Here is a 21,365-nt window from a genome sequence, read left to right on the forward strand (position 1 = left end):
TTACAAACTGACCATTAAAAAGTACACTTATAGTATTTGAAAATTAATTGCTACTTACAGGGGATTATTAAATGGAAATACCTGCACCATTCAAATAACTAAAAGGACATTTCCCAAAGTTTAGCTAGCATACAAATTACACAAATGCAAAGCAATGTGAGAATATAGTTTTACTCATGAAATAAGACTAAAGGAAATCCAAGTAACTTTCTCTGTACTCAATTTTTCACAGGCTTGATTGAAAAAACCTACCTTGTGCTGCTGCCACTACTTTCCTAGACTCTTCGATTGCTGGCACAATTTTCAAGCAGTCCTGATCTTTATTCCAAAGAAACAGCTCTCCTGTTGTAAGTATTCCTGCCAACCAAGCAGCTGTGTTGATTGGGGGAGAAAAGTTTTAAAGGATATTATTGTGAAGTACTTACATTACTTCCATCTCAGCTACAGTTCTAAAACTGCCAGTAAATGGGCAGATCATTTAGATATTCTGCCCTTCTAGACTGTTACAAACAACATAACACGAACTTCCAACACATAAGATACTATACTTAACCGTTTCCTGATGTTGTTAAGACAACCACATTTTTCAACAATGACTGAAGCTGAGGGATTTTCTTCCTTGTCTTCCCTGATGCCAGGTTAATTTCATTTATATGTTTACCATCTAGAAGAAAAACAGTCTCTTTTTCCTGTTAAAAGAATTGAAAAGCATTTAAGTTTTTAAAAAGTATTTTCTACACAAGCCTACAAAATAATGCACAGATAAAAAAGTTAAGGAAAAAACAGTAATAAAAATAGTATGTTAAGAACTGCAATTACAACTCTAACTTCAATCTTTGCCATATCTGCTTCACAGCACAACATATTTAGCATCAACCTATGGTGACAATCAGTTTGGTTCACAGGTTTCGAACTACCAAACTAATTTTACAGTTATTATCACAGTAACTCAGGAACTCAGCTTGCTAAAAAATGACAAAAATTGGACACTAGCTATCTTGTCTTGTAGTGTTTAATTTATTGAGATATTTGTCAGTGATTCCAACAGAAAAAAAGTATTGCCCTTAAATTACTACCTACTTAAATTCCAATAAAAGACAAGAAAAAAATTACTCATTTTATCAAAAAAGTCTAAGAAGGCCTGTCTTTCAACAAATGCAGGATGCGCTTTTGGGGGGGTGTTCATGTTTCCCACCATGTACTGTAAAAAAAGGATATGAAAAACTAGAACCATCAAAACAACAATCTCGTATAAGGGACAGCTTTTGTGAAGGAAAACAAAAAGGCTCTGCGTTGTTTCTCTGAGAAATCCTGAATCTCCAGCCTCATGTCAAGAAGATAAAAATCCAAGCCATTTATTTTAGTAACTCTTGAGATGCGTTTACATCACTTCCTGAGGCTTTTTTTTACCCACATCCTCCTCAACTAAGTGTAATTGCAAACTATTATATAACTAAGAGCCTTACTCTTCACAGAAGTTTATTCAAATAGAAGTCCATTACACTTACCTGTCCAACCCACGCGATGGGAGGCCACGGTTTTCTTTGCTTGATGGACGTAGAGATGAGCACATCCAGCTTAACCTCCATTCTCGTTGAACCCTACGTAACCATCATACAGCACAGCAAACAGCGGTTCTTTCACACAGCCCTAGAGAATCTCTAGAAATTAAGAAACAAACAGAAGAAAGGCCGAGAGGTCTGTCAGGAGCGGTGGGCGGAGGGGGACAATGCAGAGGTGAGCTCTGCCCGGGGTCGCTCCCGCTGGGCACGGACGGCGCTGGTTCATGCTCACCCCTATATGGATCTATTGCCAAACCGGACCGCCCGGGAGCGCCCGGGACATGGGCGTGAGGCCGGCAGGAGCCACGGGATTGCCCCGCTAGGGGCTGGGAGAGGGGAGCAGCCGCGAGGCCAAGCACAGTGCCAGGCACCCTGAACACACAGAGCGAGGCAGAGCGCGCTGCGGGGCCGGAGCACGAACCGCTGGGAGCGGCCTGGGCCGCGAGGGCGGCCCGGGGGCCCCACCGCGTCCGTGCGGGGCCGGCGCTGGGCGGGCTGCTCGGCGGCACACGGACCGGCTGCGCAAACAACCCGGGGCCCGCTCGCCGCAATCCGGGTCTCGGTGATGCGGGACCCCGACCCGGTCTCGCCAGCCCCAGCTGAGCCCCAGCCGAGCCCCAGTGCCGGCCCCAACGCCAGTCCCACCAACCTCCCGCGCTGCCGCAGCCGCCGGGGCCGGACCAGGGCTGGGCCAGAGCAGGGCGCAGCCGCAGCCCCGTCCCGGCACCGCCCCAACATCTCCCCGGCACCGCCCCGGCACCGCCCAGCACAGCCCCCACATCGCCCAGCACCGCCCCGGCATCGCCCAGCACCGCCCTAGCACCGCCCCCAGCACCGCCCCAACACCTCCCCAGCACCGCCCCGGCATCGCCCCGGCATCGCCCCGGCACCGCCCCGGCACCGCCCAGCACCGCCCCCAGCACCGCCCCAACACCTCCCCAGCACCGCCCCGGCATCGCCCCGGCATCGCCCCGGCACCGCCCCGGCACCGCCCAGCACCGCCCCAACGTCTCCCCAGCACCGCCCCAGCACCGCCCCAGCATCGTCCCAGCACCGCCCCAGCATCGTCCCAGCACCGCCCCAGCACCGCCCCACTCACCCATTTCCCCAGCACCGTCCCAGCATCTCCCAAGTACCGTCCCAGCATCTCCCCAGTACCGCCCCAGCATCTCTCCAACATCGCCCCAGCACCGCCCTGCCCGGCCCCCGGAGCGAGGGAAGGTCCCCGCGCGAGGGTCGGAAGGGTCGAAGAGTCCCACTGCTCAAGGATGGATCTTCCTCTGCCTTCCCGAGCCCGGCTCAGCGTGAGGCTGTTCGCTACCTCCGCTTCTTAGCCCGCCGGCTTGGCAACCCGAGGGGGAGTCTCGCCCGCAACGCTGAAAGCCAGCCGTATCCCGGACAGCCAGCCGCATCCCGGACAGCCAGTCGCATCCCGCTCAGCCAGCTGCATCCCGGACAGCCAGCCACAGCCCTGAAAGCCACTAGCATCCCGGACAGCCAGCCGCATCCCGGACAGCCAGCCGCATCCCGGACAGCCAGCCACAGCCCTGAAAGCCACTAGCATCCCGGACAGCCAGCCGCATCCCGGACAGCCAGCCACAGCCCTGAAAGCCATTAGCATCCCGGACAGCCAGCCGCATCCCGGACAGCCAGCCACAGCCCTGAAAGCCACTAGCATCCCGGACAGCCAGCCGCATCCCGGACAGCCAGCCACAGCCCTGAAAGCCATTAGCATCCCGGACAGCCAGCCGCATCCCGGACAGCCAGCCGCATCCCGGTCTGCATCCCGGGCGGCCGGCGGGACGGCACAGGTGGCTCTGTGCCTCTGGTCTGCCCCAGTGAGACCCCACTAGAACGCTGAGCCCCGGAAGGGCAGCGATCATCAGAAGGATGGGGCAGTCTGAGAGAGCTGGGGATACCTTGTGGCCCTTCAGTACTCAAGAGCGGCTTGTAAAAAAGAGAGAACGGGACTGTTTACAAGGTATGTAGTAATGGAATAAGGCGGAACGGTTTTACAGAAGAGGTTGATTAGATGTTAGGAAGAAATTCTTTACTTTGGGGATGGGGAGGCACTGCATAGCTTACCCAGAGGAGTTGTGGGTGCCCCATCCCTGAAAGCATTCAAGGACAGGTTGGATGGGGTTTGAGAAACCTGGTCTAGTTGAAATGCCTCTGCCCATGGCAGGAGAGTTGACTTTAGGGTCACTTCCAACCAAAACCATTCTGTGATCCTAAAAAGAGTGGGGGGTGTGGGAGTGAGCAATAGTTACTTGCCAGCTGGGACTAAACCACAACAAAGTGAAATACAAGTTGTGTGAGCAGACAGGCACTTTGTTCCATCACCTCCAAGAAATGTGCTTGAATCCCTTAGAACAGCTGTTCTTCCAAACTGTCTCTTGCTTCTGCCTTCCATTACCTTTCCTTAATCACAGTCTTGACTGGGAATTTGTAACACTGACACAGAAGGAAAACAGTCCCATAAAAGTAAGGATACAGTTGTTGATCATATTGACAATGAGAAATGGTTCACATTAATGCTATTTACTTCCCTGTAATTGTCACCATTTATTTCATCTACTGCATTAGCACATCCCTCTCCGCTGATCTGTTTTCCACATCTCCTAATCTAAACTGGGAAAACAGAGCCTACCCTTTCTCCATCTGAGAGCAGAGCAAGTGTTATGAAAACAAAAGGTAACGTCTACGTTGCAATTACTCGCTGTCATCTGAAAACTGTCAGAGGTAACTTGTGATATACTTTGAAATACTCTCTTTGATAAAGTTGTAATGTTGTTAGAGGCATCCTTGTTCTGTTAACTAGAAAGAAAAAAAGAAGTGTTGAACCTTAAGTCTGTGACTTGTGCCTGTTTTCAACTCTTCTGTTATTTCTCCATATCTGAGAACAGAAATCTACTTAATGGACTACAGGATATTGCTTAACACAACATACATTCATGAAAACATTGAAATTTAATTAAATACATGAGTTAAGACTTTGGACGTCGTTTGTGTGAAGAGAACTGCAGTAACAGGACCAACATAAATGTTTCCTTATTATGAAACATAGCTGTTAGCAGAAAATACCTTATAATATGTAAAGATAGAATATTTCATATGGACATATCTAAATCTTTTTCCCAGGACACACAGGATTTTCTCTGTTTAAATACTTTGTAAGGTGATTTTAACACTGACAAAGGAGAAAAGCTAATACTAATATTTCACCTTTATTTTTAAAGGTAAAAAGCAGATGTATTTGAATTTATATATTACTTCACTGAATGCATTCTTTGGCTTAAAATCATCAGATTGTAACTAGTAGAAAGAAATGTACTTTAAGCAAAATTTTAGAGTAATCAGATCTGCTAGTAAAGGCATTGTAGAGCAATTCACTTAGCATGTGAGGAGCAGAGTGATTTTCCAGCACTTTTCATTCCCCTTGTCTGGACACAAGGCCCTTTGCTGGGGGTCCCATGTCCTCTGGAAGGATGGGGAGAGCAGAATGGAGCAGTGGAAGCATGCTGAGCCCATAACCCTGAGGTCAAGAGAGTAAAACCACCCACTCCTAATGGATTTTTTGTCTTCCATAAAGCACAAGACCGAGCACTCCCAAAAGCAATTGGGCAAGGAAGGCAAGGTATCACCATGGCAGAGCAGGGAATTGCTGGTGGGACTAAAGGGAAAGAAGCAAATGCACAGTGAAAGGGAGGATAGGTGAGATGGGGAGAGTACAGAGATGTCTGGTTGTGTAGGGATGAGGCGAGGAAGGCCAAGGAGAAGCTGGAACTGAACCTGGCAAGTGACATAAATGGTAACAGGAGGATCTTCTACAGGTTATGTGTACCAGAAAAGTAAGGTCAAAGGTGGTGTACTCTCCAATAAAAAATGTTGGAAAACTGGCAAAAATAGGTAATGAGGTTGAGGTACTCAACATTTTTGCCTCACTCTTCAATGGAAACTTCCCACGCTCCTCAAATGGATGGACAGCAGGATGGGGACTGGGGGAGCAAAGTCCCTCCCACTGTAAGAAATTAGGTTCATGACCATCTGAGGAATCTGTATGTGCCTAAGTCTATGGGACCCCATGAAATGCATCCAAGTCCTGAGGAAACTGGCTGTAGTTCCCAAACCACTCTTCATATTTGAAAAGTCAGGGCAGTCAAAAAAAAGGAAAAGGGAAACATTGAACCCGTTTTTAAAAAAGGCAGAAAGGATGATTCTGGAAACTACTGACCTGTCAGCCTCCCCTCTGCATCTGAGAAGCTGATGCAACAGATCCTCCTGGGAGCTGTGCTAAGGCACAGGGAGGACAGGGAGGTGATTCAGGACAGCCAGCACAGCTTCACCAAGGGCAAGTCGTGCCTGAGCAAGCCAGTGGCCTTCTATGATGGGGTGACTGCATCAGTGGACACGGGAAGGGCTACAGGTTCATCTGTACTTCTGTAAAGCCTTTCACACAGACCCTCACAACATCCTTCTCTCGAAATTAGCCAGAGATGGATTTGATGGGTGGGGTGTTAGACGGATAAGAAAGTCGTTGGATGTTGCACCCAGAGGGTAGTGGTCAATGTCTCAGAGTCCCAATGGACATCAGTGACAAGTGGTGCCCCTCAGGGGTCTGTGTTGGGACTAGTGTTAATACTTCAATGATGACAAGGACAAAAGGACTGAGTGCATCCTCAGCAAAGCTGAGGAGAGTGGTGCAGTTGACATACCTGAAGGATGAGATGCCACCCAGAGGGACCTGAACTACCTCATGAACTGGGCCATAAGAATCTTGTGCAGTTCACAAGACCAGGTGCAAGGTGCTGCGCCTCGGTTGGGGTACCCCTGGTACCAACACAGGCTGGGGATGAACAGATTGAGAGCAGGATTTGGGGGTGCTGGTGGGTGAGAGGCTGGACATGACCTGGCCATGAAAGCCAAACGTGTCCTGGGCTGCATCAAAAGGAGCATAGTCAGAAGGTCAAGTGAGGGGATTTCAGGAAGATACACAATTTGGTGTTTGTGTGCATGTAATGAAAGTAGACAGAAGGCACTTTTTGACTTCTTTATTTAACAGATACAACACATCATTATAATGAAATAGGGAAAATAATTTGATGGGCTTTTAATACTGTTCTTTCACTATCAATACAAATTAGACTGCCAATATCTGCAACTTCATCCCAAACACTCTGTTTAAAGAGACAGGCTGTATTTGAAGTGATAGTTATGAAATGATTATCTTTGTTATTGCAGTTATGACTGCATCATTACTCCTTGGTATGATCACATTTACAACCTGACTCATCTACATGCCCTTTTATCATCATTTTGTCTCCTGCAGTTGTCATTTCTTGTTCTGATAATTCTAGAACAGCTATCGAGTAGATTTTGCATCCAGATTTTCCCTATTACTTCAAGTAAAAAAAGAAAATGTTTTCCAAATATTTTTTATCCCCAAGGCAAAGATCACAAAATGTATTTTCAACAGTATAAAAAAAGCTTTCTTTTGCTAAAAAACTGGTAATAGTAAAAGCAACTCTCATTTGTTACATTTACATTCTACACTTTGTAGATACCTTTAGAATAGCATGAATACAGGCCACGTAAGTAATAACTGCAGCAGGAGAAACAACTTTCTCATGATTTTTTTTCAGAGATTCAGTTCAGACATCTGAATTTTTATTTCAGTGCTTCTATTACTTGCACTGACATTTCTGGTCTTGCATTAGTCACTCAGTGAAGCCGTTCTAGCTTAGCCTGTAGAGATTTGAAATTCCCAATAGTTGTTTGCACCGTTAGTGTTGGGCTCATAGACTGAAGTTCAACCAGGTAGCAGCTGACAGCATCCAGGCAAACATTTGTGAATCGCCGCCTGTAAAGAAAACACAGAGTAATAACCAGCTCCTTTTTGTTCCTGTATACTAGAATTCATCTGAAATAGGAAGTGAGCATTCTTTGAGTTTTAATAGAATAACATGTCAGCAAGGTATCTGTTGGCTACTTTTAGGTTTTTAACTATTTATTAGACAAAGCGATTTTTGAAATCTAATGCTTATGATTAAGGCATAATGGGAAAATAAATGAACCCTTACTATTTATCTGATAGTAAATATAAACTATAAAACACAATACAGTTAATATCAATGTGAAATACTTTAATATTTAGATACTACTTTAGACATGAATACAGTTAATGTGTAAGTTATTTAGCTAGCAGTTAAAATAAATTAAATAAAATCACTATTTAGGTATTCATATCTAAGTAGATATCAAAAGTAGACAACATTCCCTATCACAGTATTTAAATCAGCCACCCATAAAAGACCGATAAAGGTCTATCAAAGATAGAGGCAAACTGTATGTGAAGAAGGGACATTTGCACGTGTATTTTCAAAAGAATCAGAAACATTTACATTTAGAAGAGTTATCAAGACTTTGCCTAGTTCTGCGTATTATTTTTGAGACAAGACAGCTCAGACTGAAGTTGACATAGTTTATTCAAAGGAAAATTGTCAAAGCCAGAGATGATATGCAGGCAACTTATTCAAGTACTTAGCTATTTCTTCCACTGGAAACATTTTCTAGTATTACACCCACATTTTTGCATGGTGTGAACTAAGCTCAATTTTAGTCTTGGACACTGATTCATCATCAATGTCTTAAAAACAATCTGGGAAGTTCTATCCCAATGTTAAGCCTTCTGTCTTCCACGTTTACTCAGAGCTTCTAGAATTTCAACATGAAAAAGTTCACTGTGTCATTCAAAAAATGCCTGATTCTCATTTTGCCCCCACTTTTCCCACATTGCCTCAAATTTTTCCATACTACTCCTTGAGGTATGTTGCCAAAAGTTACAAAATAATACTCTCGATTCCTCATGGATCTTCAGTGAAGAAAATTACCTTTGTTGTAGCAGTTTGTATGGAGAACCCTACATGTTTCCATCAAATGGTTTTGAATAAAGGGTGTCAGTAATCACTGCTAGGAATGAAATACTAAATTCACCCAAAATAAAAGAAGAAAAGATTTGGGGATTGCTGAAATGCAGTATTTTAGGGTATTTCATATATTTCAGTTTCTATTAGGATACAGTTGCCCTTCTTACCTCATAGCTACTCTGCTTGGATCCTGTACATATCCTGATAGTAATACATGAATACATTCTAAGAGGTGTAACGGCTTTTTCATTCTGTTCCAATACAGGTCCTTAGAAAACAAAATCAAAATATTAAGGACAAAAATACAATGAAGGTAAGGAAAAAAATCCTGTCTGGTGTGTACACAAATTGCCAGCTATGGTCATTATTTATTCATAGTATAAAAAATGTAAGGTAAATAGGAATTCTATCTTAATCTACATTAAATCTGTATTTTTACTTAAGTTCTAAAACATACAGGAATTTAGCTTAGGTTTCCGTTACCAAGCAGTCTGTAAAGTAACAGATTATAGGAAGTTCTGAACTCCTAGGAGTCTGGGTCAAAAGAAGCAAATCAATTCTCTCTGTTTACTGCATCAAAGGTTCAGACAAGATGCAGTAATACAACAAAATTTAATTGTTATTAGGAAACAAACAAAATTAATATATTCAATAGGTGCTCTTCCTTCTGCAACATAAGAATTCTTATTCTATTTCATCCTAAATCAGCTCTAGGTGAAGTAAAAGAACTAACAAATTTCCTTATGCTCTAGGATTGAAATGAGTAAAACCAGCGGGGGGAAAACACAGATTTTAAGAGTCTTTGAGCAAAGAAAGCAAAACTATGAACATGGTATTTTAGTATATCCCACCTTACATTGCTTTATGTTTCCCACTAAAGACAGACCTTGTTAGGAGTTGAAAGCAGAAATTTTATTCTGTGCTGTTCTCCTTACCCGTGCTTTAAACAGCTGGTCATACACTTCAAGCAGCCTTGGCAATGGCACTCCAATTTCTTGCATAGTGTATGTAACAAAACCTACATCCCAGTTCAAAGTGCAGACCTGTTGTTCTAGAAACTGCACTAAAAAGTCTGGAGAACAAAAATAAGGAAATATTTAGATTCCAAGTTGTTAGTGGGAGTCTAGCAAAGAAAGGCATTTAAAAGTCATTTAGTCAAGGTTAATTTTTCTTTCTTCCACACAATTGGTGCCGTTCTCCTGTGAAGCACACGGAATGAGTTCCCCAGTCTACACTGAGCGAAGGCCAGACAAAACGTAACTACCTCCAAAGATGGTATTAGACTGTCAGCAAGGCATGGCAGGGATTACTAAGTATTTTGTTATAGTTTTGCCATGCAACTATGCTGTCAAGAAAAAGTCATGAATTTTTTTTTGTTTCAGCACAAAACACATAGAGTCATTACATTTGCTAGAATAGCCAGCAGCACTGCTGGAGCTTTTATCATGTTTACGGATCACTAAAAATTAACAATATATTTCAACACTAAATGTTCATACTGAATGTTGTTGCACAATAGTTTAGTATTATAAAAGAAGATTTAGTGCTGAACAACAGATTTTCTAGGTTTTTATATAATACTAAGTTGTCAAAACATGAGCATCTCAAAAGCAGAAAGAAACCCCAAAAAGGATCCAGAAATCTCCTGAATTCTGTTTTCAGAATCTGCTCCTTCAGACAGCAGCTGATGGTTCCAGAGACAACAGATAAATGTGGTTGCCTGAAATCTTATTATATATAAAAATACACATTTTTACTTTGTACTTTGATAGAAACAAACTTTGCTGCTTTCTAAAACGGGATCTGCACGGCCATCCAAAAGCAAGTGCTGCTGCAATCTAAACTTCATTCACTTCCTGTTTCTTTTAGGATTAAAAAAAAAAGAGGCATTTCTTGGTTTAAAACTTTGTTAAGAGGCTACCAAGAAGGCTGAGACCCACTCATGTCACATATACTTATTTAGCATGCAGGCTAAACAACTTGCCTAAAGGGAAGTAACGAGGTGTGCCAGCATATATCTTTCCAAGCAATGCCAATTTCAAACACAGTGCTTGCATTCTGTCAGCGGCGTTCAGAGATACACTGTCGTTCAATTCTGAAAGCGAAAAGAAAACATTCAGAGAGAACCTCGGAAAAAAAGTTCCACATTTCTACTAAACAACACTGAGGTATTTAAATTTACATAAATAATGCAGCAAAATCAATTATCAATGCAAAATCAGCACATAGAAGTAAAACCACAACTTTTTCTGGTGTTCATGCACGTGCATTCACAGACTTTCATGTTTCCTTGAATTTCCATGCCAATCTACTTAAACACAGCCAAACAAAAACACATCCCAAAACGAACCCACTACCACACAGCTTTTCCCTCAAATCCCTATCAGTGTTGTTTGCACAACGACAAACACAAGCCCAAAATATCCAAGGGGGGGAAAAAACCCAAGAAGAGAGAGTGAATTACGAACTCATGGCAAAGGATCGTCACAGCTGAGTGGCTGAGCTTGCACAGTTGTGCCTACTACTGTTTCTGTAAAAATGGACAGAACCCTGCCAGTTCCACTCCTGTCAACATTATAAATGCAGAATTTTTTGAAGATTCTTTAGTTTTTATAATGAGACATTTACTTACATTGTAACATTTAATTTACATTTAACATTTTTATTATAATTTCCTAATGGTGGAATCTTCAGACAGAATTTCAGGGGTATTCTGAAGTCAGATGTAATGGCATCGTGGGATGAAATAATTTTTTAATGTTATCTGGAATGTGATTATTCAAGACATATGTGCAATATGCTCGAATGTATATGTAAAATATCACTTTTCTGTCCTTTAGGCACACAAACCAGAAGTAATAAAATGAACTAATTGTTAACTACACTTAAGAAATATATTACAGAATAGCCCAGAAAAGATGCATCTCACTTGGACAGCACAACAGTAGCAGCACACTCGCTCTTGAAAGCCAGAACTGGATCATTTTCCTAAAGTTCTAGCTTGTACCAGTTTTAAGACCTACCTTTTTCAATGATTTCTCGCCAGAGAGTTTGCACCAAGATAGGATCAGATGCAACTTAATTTGGATATAACCAAGGTGATTGAAGTTTCCCTGTGTTAAAGTTCAGTTTATCACATTTTGGAGGGAAAAAGGTTTTTTAAAGAATGATCCTATGCTGACTAGCAAAAGAAGTAGATAGTTTGGCATTTCTGGTCTCAACATGTCTGTTACCTCACACTGTCATTTTCTGTGCTTTGACAGTCTTTCAGTCTTCAGGGCTTTCATTTCTTTTACAACTTTGTCTCCTTTATGAAGTCTCTTAGATTTCTTATTTTTTTTGTTAAATTGTTGAAAAATTAACAGTTTTAACTTTAAGTTCATATAAAATTTGGGATTATATTTAAGAAGTGAGACTAAACACAGCAAAAAAAAACTTTAGTCATTGACAACAGTTACTTAAGTTGCATCTTTACTAGTCTAAGGTCTACCTCACAAATCAAAGCATAACTGACTTACAGAATTTCCTTTAAAATTAGCTTCCATTAAGTGTAAAGCCTGGTAATTTTCCTTCCAGCTATATGGAGAATTTGCTGACCCTTTCAAGCTCTCGGAGTGCAAGCTTGCAATCATACACTGTGCAGGTCATTCTGATCCTATCTTGGTGCAAACTCTCTGGCGAGAAATCATTGAAAAAGGTAGGTCTTAAAACTGGTACAAGCTAGAACTTTAGGAAAATGATCCAGTTCTGGCTTTCAAGAGCGAGTGTGCTGCTACTGTTGTGCTGTCCAAGTGAGATGCATCTTTTCTGGGCTATTCTGTAATATATTTCTTAAGTGTAGTTAACAATTAGTTCATTTTATTACTTCTGGTTTGTGTGCCTAAAGGACAGAAAAGTGATATTTTACATATACATTCGAGCATATTGCACATATGTCTTGAATAATCACATTCCAGATAACATTAAAAAATTATTTCATCCCACGATGCCATTACATCTGACTTCAGAATACCCCTGAAATTCTGTCTGAAGATTCCACCATTAGGAAATTATAATAAAAATGTTAAATGTAAATTAAATGTTACAATGTAAGTAAATGTCTCATTATAAAAACTAAAGAATCTTCAAAAAATTCTGCATTTATAATGTTGACAGGAGTGGAACTGGCAGGGTTCTGTCCATTTTTACAGAAACAGTAGTAGGCACAACTGTGCAAGCTCAGCCACTCAGCTGTGACGATCCTTTGCCATGAGTTCGTAATTCACTCTCTCTTCTTGGGTTTTTTCCCCCCCTTGGATATTTTGGGCTTGTGTTTGTCGTTGTGCAAACAACACTGATAGGGATTTGAGGGAAAAGCTGTGTGGTAGTGGGTTCGTTTTGGGATGTGTTTTTGTTTGGCTGTGTTTAAGTAGATTGGCATGGAAATTCAAGGAAACATGAAAGTCTGTGAATGCACGTGCATGAACACCAGAAAAAGTTGTGGTTTTACTTCTATGTGCTGATTTTGCATTGATAATTGATTTTGCTGCATTATTTATGTAAATTTAAATACCTCAGTGTTGTTTAGTAGAAATGTGGAACTTTTTTTCCGAGGTTCTCTCTGAATGTTTTCTTTTCGCTTTCAGAATTGAACGACAGTGTATCTCTGAACGCCGCTGACAGAATGCAAGCACTGTGTTTGAAATTGGCATTGCTTGGAAAGATATATGCTGGCACACCTCGTTACTTCCCTTTAGGCAAGTTGTTTAGCCTGCATGCTAAATAAGTATATGTGACATGAGTGGGTCTCAGCCTTCTTGGTAGCCTCTTAACAAAGTTTTAAACCAAGAAATGCCTCTTTTTTTTTTAATCCTAAAAGAAACAGGAAGTGAATGAAGTTTAGATTGCAGCAGCACTTGCTTTTGGATGGCCGTGCAGATCCCGTTTTAGAAAGCAGCAAAGTTTGTTTCTATCAAAGTACAAAGTAAAAATGTGTATTTTTATATATAATAAGATTTCAGGCAACCACATTTATCTGTTGTCTCTGGAACCATCAGCTGCTGTCTGAAGGAGCAGATTCTGAAAACAGAATTCAGGAGATTTCTGGATCCTTTTTGGGGTTTCTTTCTGCTTTTGAGATGCTCATGTTTTGACAACTTAGTATTATATAAAAACCTAGAAAATCTGTTGTTCAGCACTAAATCTTCTTTTATAATACTAAACTATTGTGCAACAACATTCAGTATGAACATTTAGTGTTGAAATATATTGTTAATTTTTAGTGATCCGTAAACATGATAAAAGCTCCAGCAGTGCTGCTGGCTATTCTAGCAAATGTAATGACTCTATGTGTTTTGTGCTGAAACAAAAAAAAATTCATGACTTTTTCTTGACAGCATAGTTGCATGGCAAAACTATAACAAAATACTTAGTAATCCCTGCCATGCCTTGCTGACAGTCTAATACCATCTTTGGAGGTAGTTACGTTTTGTCTGGCCTTCGCTCAGTGTAGACTGGGGAACTCATTCCGTGTGCTTCACAGGAGAACGGCACCAATTGTGTGGAAGAAAGAAAAATTAACCTTGACTAAATGACTTTTAAATGCCTTTCTTTGCTAGACTCCCACTAACAACTTGGAATCTAAATATTTCCTTATTTTTGTTCTCCAGACTTTTTAGTGCAGTTTCTAGAACAACAGGTCTGCACTTTGAACTGGGATGTAGGTTTTGTTACATACACTATGCAAGAAATTGGAGTGCCATTGCCAAGGCTGCTTGAAGTGTATGACCAGCTGTTTAAAGCACGGGTAAGGAGAACAGCACAGAATAAAATTTCTGCTTTCAACTCCTAACAAGGTCTGTCTTTAGTGGGAAACATAAAGCAATGTAAGGTGGGATATACTAAAATACCATGTTCATAGTTTTGCTTTCTTTGCTCAAAGACTCTTAAAATCTGTGTTTTCCCCCCGCTGGTTTTACTCATTTCAATCCTAGAGCATAAGGAAATTTGTTAGTTCTTTTACTTCACCTAGAGCTGATTTAGGATGAAATAGAATAAGAATTCTTATGTTGCAGAAGGAAGAGCACCTATTGAATATATTAATTTTGTTTGTTTCCTAATAACAATTAAATTTTGTTGTATTACTGCATCTTGTCTGAACCTTTGATGCAGTAAACAGAGAGAATTGATTTGCTTCTTTTGACCCAGACTCCTAGGAGTTCAGAACTTCCTATAATCTGTTACTTTACAGACTGCTTGGTAACGGAAACCTAAGCTAAATTCCTGTATGTTTTAGAACTTAAGTAAAAATACAGATTTAATGTAGATTAAGATAGAATTCCTATTTACCTTACATTTTTTATACTATGAATAAATAATGACCATAGCTGGCAATTTGTGTACACACCAGACAGGATTTTTTTCCTTACCTTCATTGTATTTTTGTCCTTAATATTTTGATTTTGTTTTCTAAGGACCTGTATTGGAACAGAATGAAAAAGCCGTTACACCTCTTAGAATGTATTCATGTATTACTATCAGGATATGTACAGGATCCAAGCAGAGTAGCTATGAGGTAAGAAGGGCAACTGTATCCTAATAGAAACTGAAATATATGAAATACCCTAAAATACTGCATTTCAGCAATCCCCAAATCTTTTCTTCTTTTATTTTGGGTGAATTTAGTATTTCATTCCTAGCAGTGATTACTGACACCCTTTATTCAAAACCATTTGATGGAAACATGTAGGGTTCTCCATACAAACTGCTACAACAAAGGTAATTTTCTTCACTGAAGATCCATGAGGAATCGAGAGTATTATTTTGTAACTTTTGGCAACATACCTCAAGGAGTAGTATGGAAAAATTTGAGGCAATGTGGGAAAAGTGGGGGCAAAATGAGAATCAGGCATTTTTTGAATGACACAGTGAACTTTTTCATGTTGAAATTCTAGAAGCTCTGAGTAAACGTGGAAGACAGAAGGCTTAACATTGGGATAGAACTTCCCAGATTGTTTTTAAGACATTGATGATGAATCAGTGTCCAAGACTAAAATTGAGCTTAGTTCACACCATGCAAAAATGTGGGTGTAATACTAGAAAATGTTTCCAGTGGAAGAAATAGCTAAGTACTTGAATAAGTTGCCTGCATATCATCTCTGGCTTTGACAATTTTCCTTTGAATAAACTATGTCAACTTCAGTCTGAGCTGTCTTGTCTCAAAAATAATACGCAGAACTAGGCAAAGTCTTGATAACTCTTCTAAATGTAAATGTTTCTGATTCTTTTGAAAATACACGTGCAAATGTCCCTTCTTCACATACAGTTTGCCTCTATCTTTGATAGACCTTTATCGGTCTTTTATGGGTGGCTGATTTAAATACTGTGATAGGGAATGTTGTCTACTTTTGATATCTACTTAGATATGAATACCTAAATAGTGATTTTATTTAATTTATTTTAACTGCTAGCTAAATAACTTACACATTAACTGTATTCATGTCTAAAGTAGTATCTAAATATTAAAGTATTTCACATTGATATTAACTGTATTGTGTTTTATAGTTTATATTTACTATCAGATAAATAGTAAGGGTTCATTTATTTTCCCATTATGCCTTAATCATAAGCATTAGATTTCAAAAATCGCTTTGTCTAATAAATAGTTAAAAACCTAAAAGTAGCCAACAGATACCTTGCTGACATGTTATTCTATTAAAACTCAAAGAATGCTCACTTCCTATTTCAGATGAATTCTAGTATACAGGAACAAAAAGGAGCTGGTTATTACTCTGTGTTTTCTTTACAGGCGGCGATTCACAAATGTTTGCCTGGATGCTGTCAGCTGCTACCTGGTTGAACTTCAGTCTATGAGCCCAACACTAACGGTGCAAACAACTATTGGGAATTTCAAATCTCTACAGGCTAAGCTAGAACGGCTTCACTGAGTGACTAATGCAAGACCAGAAATGTCAGTGCAAGTAATAGAAGCACTGAAATAAAAATTCAGATGTCTGAACTGAATCTCTGAAAAAAAATCATGAGAAAGTTGTTTCTCCTGCTGCAGTTATTACTTACGTGGCCTGTATTCATGCTATTCTAAAGGTATCTACAAAGTGTAGAATGTAAATGTAACAAATGAGAGTTGCTTTTACTATTACCAGTTTTTTAGCAAAAGAAAGCTTTTTTTATACTGTTGAAAATACATTTTGTGATCTTTGCCTTGGGGATAAAAAATATTTGGAAAACATTTTCTTTTTTTACTTGAAGTAATAGGGAAAATCTGGATGCAAAATCTACTCGATAGCTGTTCTAGAATTATCAGAACAAGAAATGACAACTGCAGGAGACAAAATGATGATAAAAGGGCATGTAGATGAGTCAGGTTGTAAATGTGATCATACCAAGGAGTAATGATGCAGTCATAACTGCAATAACAAAGATAATCATTTCATAACTATCACTTCAAATACAGCCTGTCTCTTTAAACAGAGTGTTTGGGATGAAGTTGCAGATATTGGCAGTCTAATTTGTATTGATAGTGAAAGAACAGTATTAAAAGCCCATCAAATTATTTTCCCTATTTCATTATAATGATGTGTTGTATCTGTTAAATAAAGAAGTCAAAAAGTGCCTTCTGTCTACTTTCATTACATGCACACAAACACCAAATTGTGTATCTTCCTGAAATCCCCTCACTTGACCTTCTGACTATGCTCCTTTTGATGCAGCCCAGGACACGTTTGGCTTTCATGGCCAGGTCATGTCCAGCCTCTCACCCACCAGCACCCCCAAATCCTGCTCTCAATCTGTTCATCCCCAGCCTGTGTTGGTACCAGGGGTACCCCAACCGAGGCGCAGCACCTTGCACCTGGTCTTGTGAACTGCACAAGATTCTTATGGCCCAGTTCATGAGGTAGTTCAGGTCCCTCTGGGTGGCATCTCATCCTTCAGGTATGTCAACTGCACCACTCTCCTCAGCTTTGCTGAGGATGCACTCAGTCCTTTTGTCCTTGTCATCATTGAAGTATTAACACTAGTCCCAACACAGACCCCTGAGGGGCACCACTTGTCACTGATGTCCATTGGGACTCTGAGACATTGACCACTACCCTCTGGGTGCAACATCCAACGACTTTCTTATCCGTCTAACACCCCACCCATCAAATCCATCTCTGGCTAATTTCGAGAGAAGGATGTTGTGAGGGTCTGTGTGAAAGGCTTTACAGAAGTACAGATGAACCTGTAGCCCTTCCCGTGTCCACTGATGCAGTCACCCCATCATAGAAGGCCACTGGCTTGCTCAGGCACGACTTGCCCTTGGTGAAGCTGTGCTGGCTGTCCTGAATCACCTCCCTGTCCTCCCTGTGCCTTAGCACAGCTCCCAGGAGGATCTGTTGCATCAGCTTCTCAGATGCAGAGGGGAGGCTGACAGGTCAGTAGTTTCCAGAATCATCCTTTCTGCCTTTTTTAAAAACGGGTTCAATGTTTCCCTTTTCCTTTTTTTTGACTGCCCTGACTTTTCAAATATGAAGAGTGGTTTGGGAACTACAGCCAGTTTCCTCAGGACTTGGATGCATTTCATGGGGTCCCATAGACTTAGGCACATACAGATTCCTCAGATGGTCATGAACCTAATTTCTTACAGTGGGAGGGACTTTGCTCCCCCAGTCCCCATCCTGCTGTCCATCCATTTGAGGAGCGTGGGAAGTTTCCATTGAAGAGTGAGGCAAAAATGTTGAGTACCTCAACCTCATTACCTATTTTTGCCAGTTTTCCAACATTTTTTATTGGAGAGTACACCACCTTTGACCTTACTTTTCTGGTACACATAACCTGTAGAAGATCCTCCTGTTACCATTTATGTCACTTGCCAGGTTCAGTTCCAGCTTCTCCTTGGCCTTCCTCGCCTCATCCCTACACAACCAGACATCTCTGTACTCTCCCCATCTCACCTATCCTCCCTTTCACTGTGCATTTGCTTCTTTCCCTTTAGTCCCACCAGCAATTCCCTGCTCTGCCATGGTGATACCTTGCCTTCCTTGCCCAATTGCTTTTGGGAGTGCTCGGTCTTGTGCTTTATGGAAGACAAAAAATCCATTAGGAGTGGGTGGTTTTACTCTCTTGACCTCAGGGTTATGGGCTCAGCATGCTTCCACTGCTCCATTCTGCTCTCCCCATCCTTCCAGAGGACATGGGACCCCCAGCAAAGGGCCTTGTGTCCAGACAAGGGGAATGAAAAGTGCTGGAAAATCACTCTGCTCCTCACATGCTAAGTGAATTGCTCTACAATGCCTTTACTAGCAGATCTGATTACTCTAAAATTTTGCTTAAAGTACATTTCTTTCTACTAGTTACAATCTGATGATTTTAAGCCAAAGAATGCATTCAGTGAAGTAATATATAAATTCAAATACATCTGCTTTTTACCTTTAAAAATAAAGGTGAAATATTAGTATTAGCTTTTCTCCTTTGTCAGTGTTAAAATCACCTTACAAAGTATTTAAACAGAGAAAATCCTGTGTGTCCTGGGAAAAAGATTTAGATATGTCCATATGAAATATTCTATCTTTACATATTATAAGGTATTTTCTGCTAACAGCTATGTTTCATAATAAGGAAACATTTATGTTGGTCCTGTTACTGCAGTTCTCTTCACACAAACGACGTCCAAAGTCTTAACTCATGTATTTAATTAAATTTCAATGTTTTCATGAATGTATGTTGTGTTAAGCAATATCCTGTAGTCCATTAAGTAGATTTCTGTTCTCAGATATGGAGAAATAACAGAAGAGTTGAAAACAGGCACAAGTCACAGACTTAAGGTTCAACACTTCTTTTTTTCTTTCTAGTTAACAGAACAAGGATGCCTCTAACAACATTACAACTTTATCAAAGAGAGTATTTCAAAGTATATCACAAGTTACCTCTGACAGTTTTCAGATGACAGCGAGTAATTGCAACGTAGACGTTACCTTTTGTTTTCATAACACTTGCTCTGCTCTCAGATGGAGAAAGGGTAGGCTCTGTTTTCCCAGTTTAGATTAGGGAGATGTGGAAAACAGATCAGCGGAGAGGGATGTGCTAATGCAGTAGATGAAATAAATGGTGACAATTACAGGGAAGTAAATAGCATTAATGTGAACCATTTCTCATTGTCAATATGATCAACAACTGTATCCTTACTTTTATGGGACTGTTTTCCTTCTGTGTCAGTGTTACAAATTCCCAGTCAAGACTGTGATTAAGGAAAGGTAATGGAAGGCAGAAGCAAGAGACAGTTTGGAAGAACAGCTGTTCTAAGGGATTCAAGCACATTTCTTGGAGGTGATGGAACAAAGTGCCTGTCTGCTCACACAACTTGTATTTCACTTTGTTGTGGTTTAGTCCCAGCTGGCAAGTAACTAATTGCTCACTCCCACACCCCCCACTCTTTTTAGGATCACAGAATGGTTTTGGTTGGAAGTGACCCTAAAGTCAACTCTCCTGCCATGGGCAGAGGCATTTCAACTAGACCAGGTTTCTCAAACCCCCATCCAACCTGTCCTTGAATGCCTTTCAGGGATGGGGCACCCACAACTCCTCTGGGTAAGCTATGCAGTGCCTCCCCATCCCCAAAGTAAAGAATTTCTTCCTAACATCTAATCAACCTCTTCTGTAAAACCGTTCCGCCTTATTCCATTACTACATACCTTGTAAACAGTCCCGTTCTCTCTTTTTTACAAGCCGCTCTTGAGTACTGAAGGGCCACAAGGTATCCCCAGCTCTCTCAGACTGCCCCATCCTTCTGATGATCGCTGCCCTTCCGGGGCTCAGCGTTCTAGTGGGGTCTCACTGGGGCAGACCAGAGGCACAGAGCCACCTGTGCCGTCCCGCCGGCCGCCCGGGATGCAGACCGGGATGCGGCTGGCTGTCCGGGATGCGGCTGGCTGTCCGGGATGCTAATGGCTTTCAGGGCTGTGGCTGGCTGTCCGGGATGCGGCTGGCTGTCCGGGATGCTAGTGGCTTTCAGGGCTGTGGCTGGCTGTCCGGGATGCGGCTGGCTTGTCCGGGATGCTAATGGCTTTCAGGGCTGTGGCTGTGCTGTCCGGGGATGCGGCTGGCTGTCCGGGATGCTAGTGGCTTTCAGGGCTGTGGCTGGCTGTCCGGGATGCGGCTGGCTGTCCGGGATGCGGCTGGCTGTCCCGGGATGCTAGTGGCTTTCAGGGCTGTGGCTGGCTGTCCGGGAATGCAGCTGGGCTGAGCGGGATGCGACTGCTGTCCGGGATGCGGCTGGCTGTCCGGGATACGGCTGGCTTTCAGCGTTGCGGGCGAGACTCCCCCTTCGGGTTGCCAAGCCGGCGGGCTAAGAAGCGGAGGTAGCGAACAGCCTCACGCTGAGCCGGCTCGGGAAGGCAGAGGAAGATCCATCCTTGAGCAGTGGGACTCTTCGACCCTTCCGACCCTCGCGCGGGGACCTTCCCTCGCTCCGGGGGCCGGGCAGGGCGGTGCTGGGGCGATGTTGGAGAGATGCTGGGGCGGTACTGGGGAGATGCTGGGACGGTACTTGGGAGATGCTGGGACGGTGCTGGGGAAATGGGTGAGTGGGGCGGTGCTGGGGCGGTGCTGGGACGATGCTGGGGCGGTGCTGGGACGATGCTGGGGCGGTGCTGGGGCGGTGCTGGGGAGACGTTGGGGCGGTGCTGGGCGGTGCCGGGGCGGTGCCGGGGCGATGCCGGGGCGATGCCGGGGCGGTGCTGGGGAGGTGTTGGGGCGGTGCTGGGGGCGGTGCTGGGCGGGTGCCGGGGCGGGTGCCGGGGCGATGCCGGGGGCGATGCCGGGGCGGTGCCTGGGGAGGTGTTGGGGCGGTGCTGGGGCGGTGCTAGGGCGGTGCTGGGCGATGCCGGGGCGGTGCTGGGCG

General features: G+C 42.5%; 2 protein-coding genes and 4 long non-coding RNA genes across 8 annotated transcripts in view; 2 read left to right on the top strand and 4 right to left on the bottom strand.

Moving 5' to 3' along the window:
* Positions 1–2,262, bottom strand: part of LOC139685110 (ciliogenesis and planar polarity effector 1-like) — a 28,107-nt gene extending 25,845 nt beyond the window's left edge. For 2 of the 3 annotated variants that reach the window (XM_071581727.1, XM_071581729.1), the window contains exons 1-4: positions 2,212–2,262; positions 1,509–1,661; positions 554–689; positions 253–372 (exon numbers count right to left, since the gene is read on the bottom strand). In XM_071581727.1, coding sequence (XP_071437828.1) covers positions 253–372; positions 554–689; positions 1,509–1,589 — 337 coding nt within the window. In that variant the 5' untranslated portion in view covers positions 1,590–1,661; positions 2,212–2,262. Of the gene's footprint in view, positions 1–252; positions 373–553; positions 690–1,508; positions 1,662–1,794 lie in introns of all 3 variants that reach the window. The other variant, XM_071581728.1, reaches the window with a different exon arrangement.
* On the bottom strand, positions 1,613–2,731 carry LOC139684682 (uncharacterized PE-PGRS family protein PE_PGRS10-like). The gene has a single exon (XM_071580844.1). It carries the CDS (start codon positions 2,729–2,731, stop codon positions 1,613–1,615), a length of 1,119 nt encoding a protein of 372 aa, XP_071436945.1.
* Positions 2,732–6,598: 3,867 nt separating this feature from the next.
* On the bottom strand, positions 6,599–8,743 carry LOC139685114 (uncharacterized). The gene is made up of 2 exons (XR_011700038.1): positions 8,656–8,743; positions 6,599–7,422 (listed from the first exon to the last, which is right to left on the bottom strand). It is a non-coding gene; the product is annotated as an uncharacterized lncRNA (long non-coding RNA).
* A 685-nt stretch (positions 8,744–9,428) lies between these two features.
* On the bottom strand, positions 9,429–11,528 carry LOC139685116 (uncharacterized). The gene is made up of 3 exons (XR_011700040.1): positions 11,512–11,528; positions 10,473–10,583; positions 9,429–9,560 (listed from the first exon to the last, which is right to left on the bottom strand). It is a non-coding gene; the product is annotated as an uncharacterized lncRNA (long non-coding RNA).
* A 540-nt stretch (positions 11,529–12,068) lies between these two features.
* Positions 12,069–14,268, top strand: LOC139685115 (uncharacterized). Its single transcript, XR_011700039.1, has 3 exons — positions 12,069–12,185; positions 13,114–13,224; positions 14,137–14,268. It is a non-coding gene; the product is annotated as an uncharacterized lncRNA (long non-coding RNA).
* Positions 14,269–14,953: 685 nt separating this feature from the next.
* Positions 14,954–17,098, top strand: LOC139685113 (uncharacterized). The gene is made up of 2 exons (XR_011700037.1): positions 14,954–15,041; positions 16,275–17,098. It is a non-coding gene; the product is annotated as an uncharacterized lncRNA (long non-coding RNA).
* Positions 17,099–21,365: the final 4,267 nt, after the last annotated feature.

Source organism: Pithys albifrons, chromosome Z (genome assembly GCF_047495875.1).
Source record: "Pithys albifrons albifrons isolate INPA30051 chromosome Z, PitAlb_v1, whole genome shotgun sequence".
Lineage (NCBI taxonomy): Eukaryota > Metazoa > Chordata > Aves > Passeriformes > Thamnophilidae > Pithys > Pithys albifrons.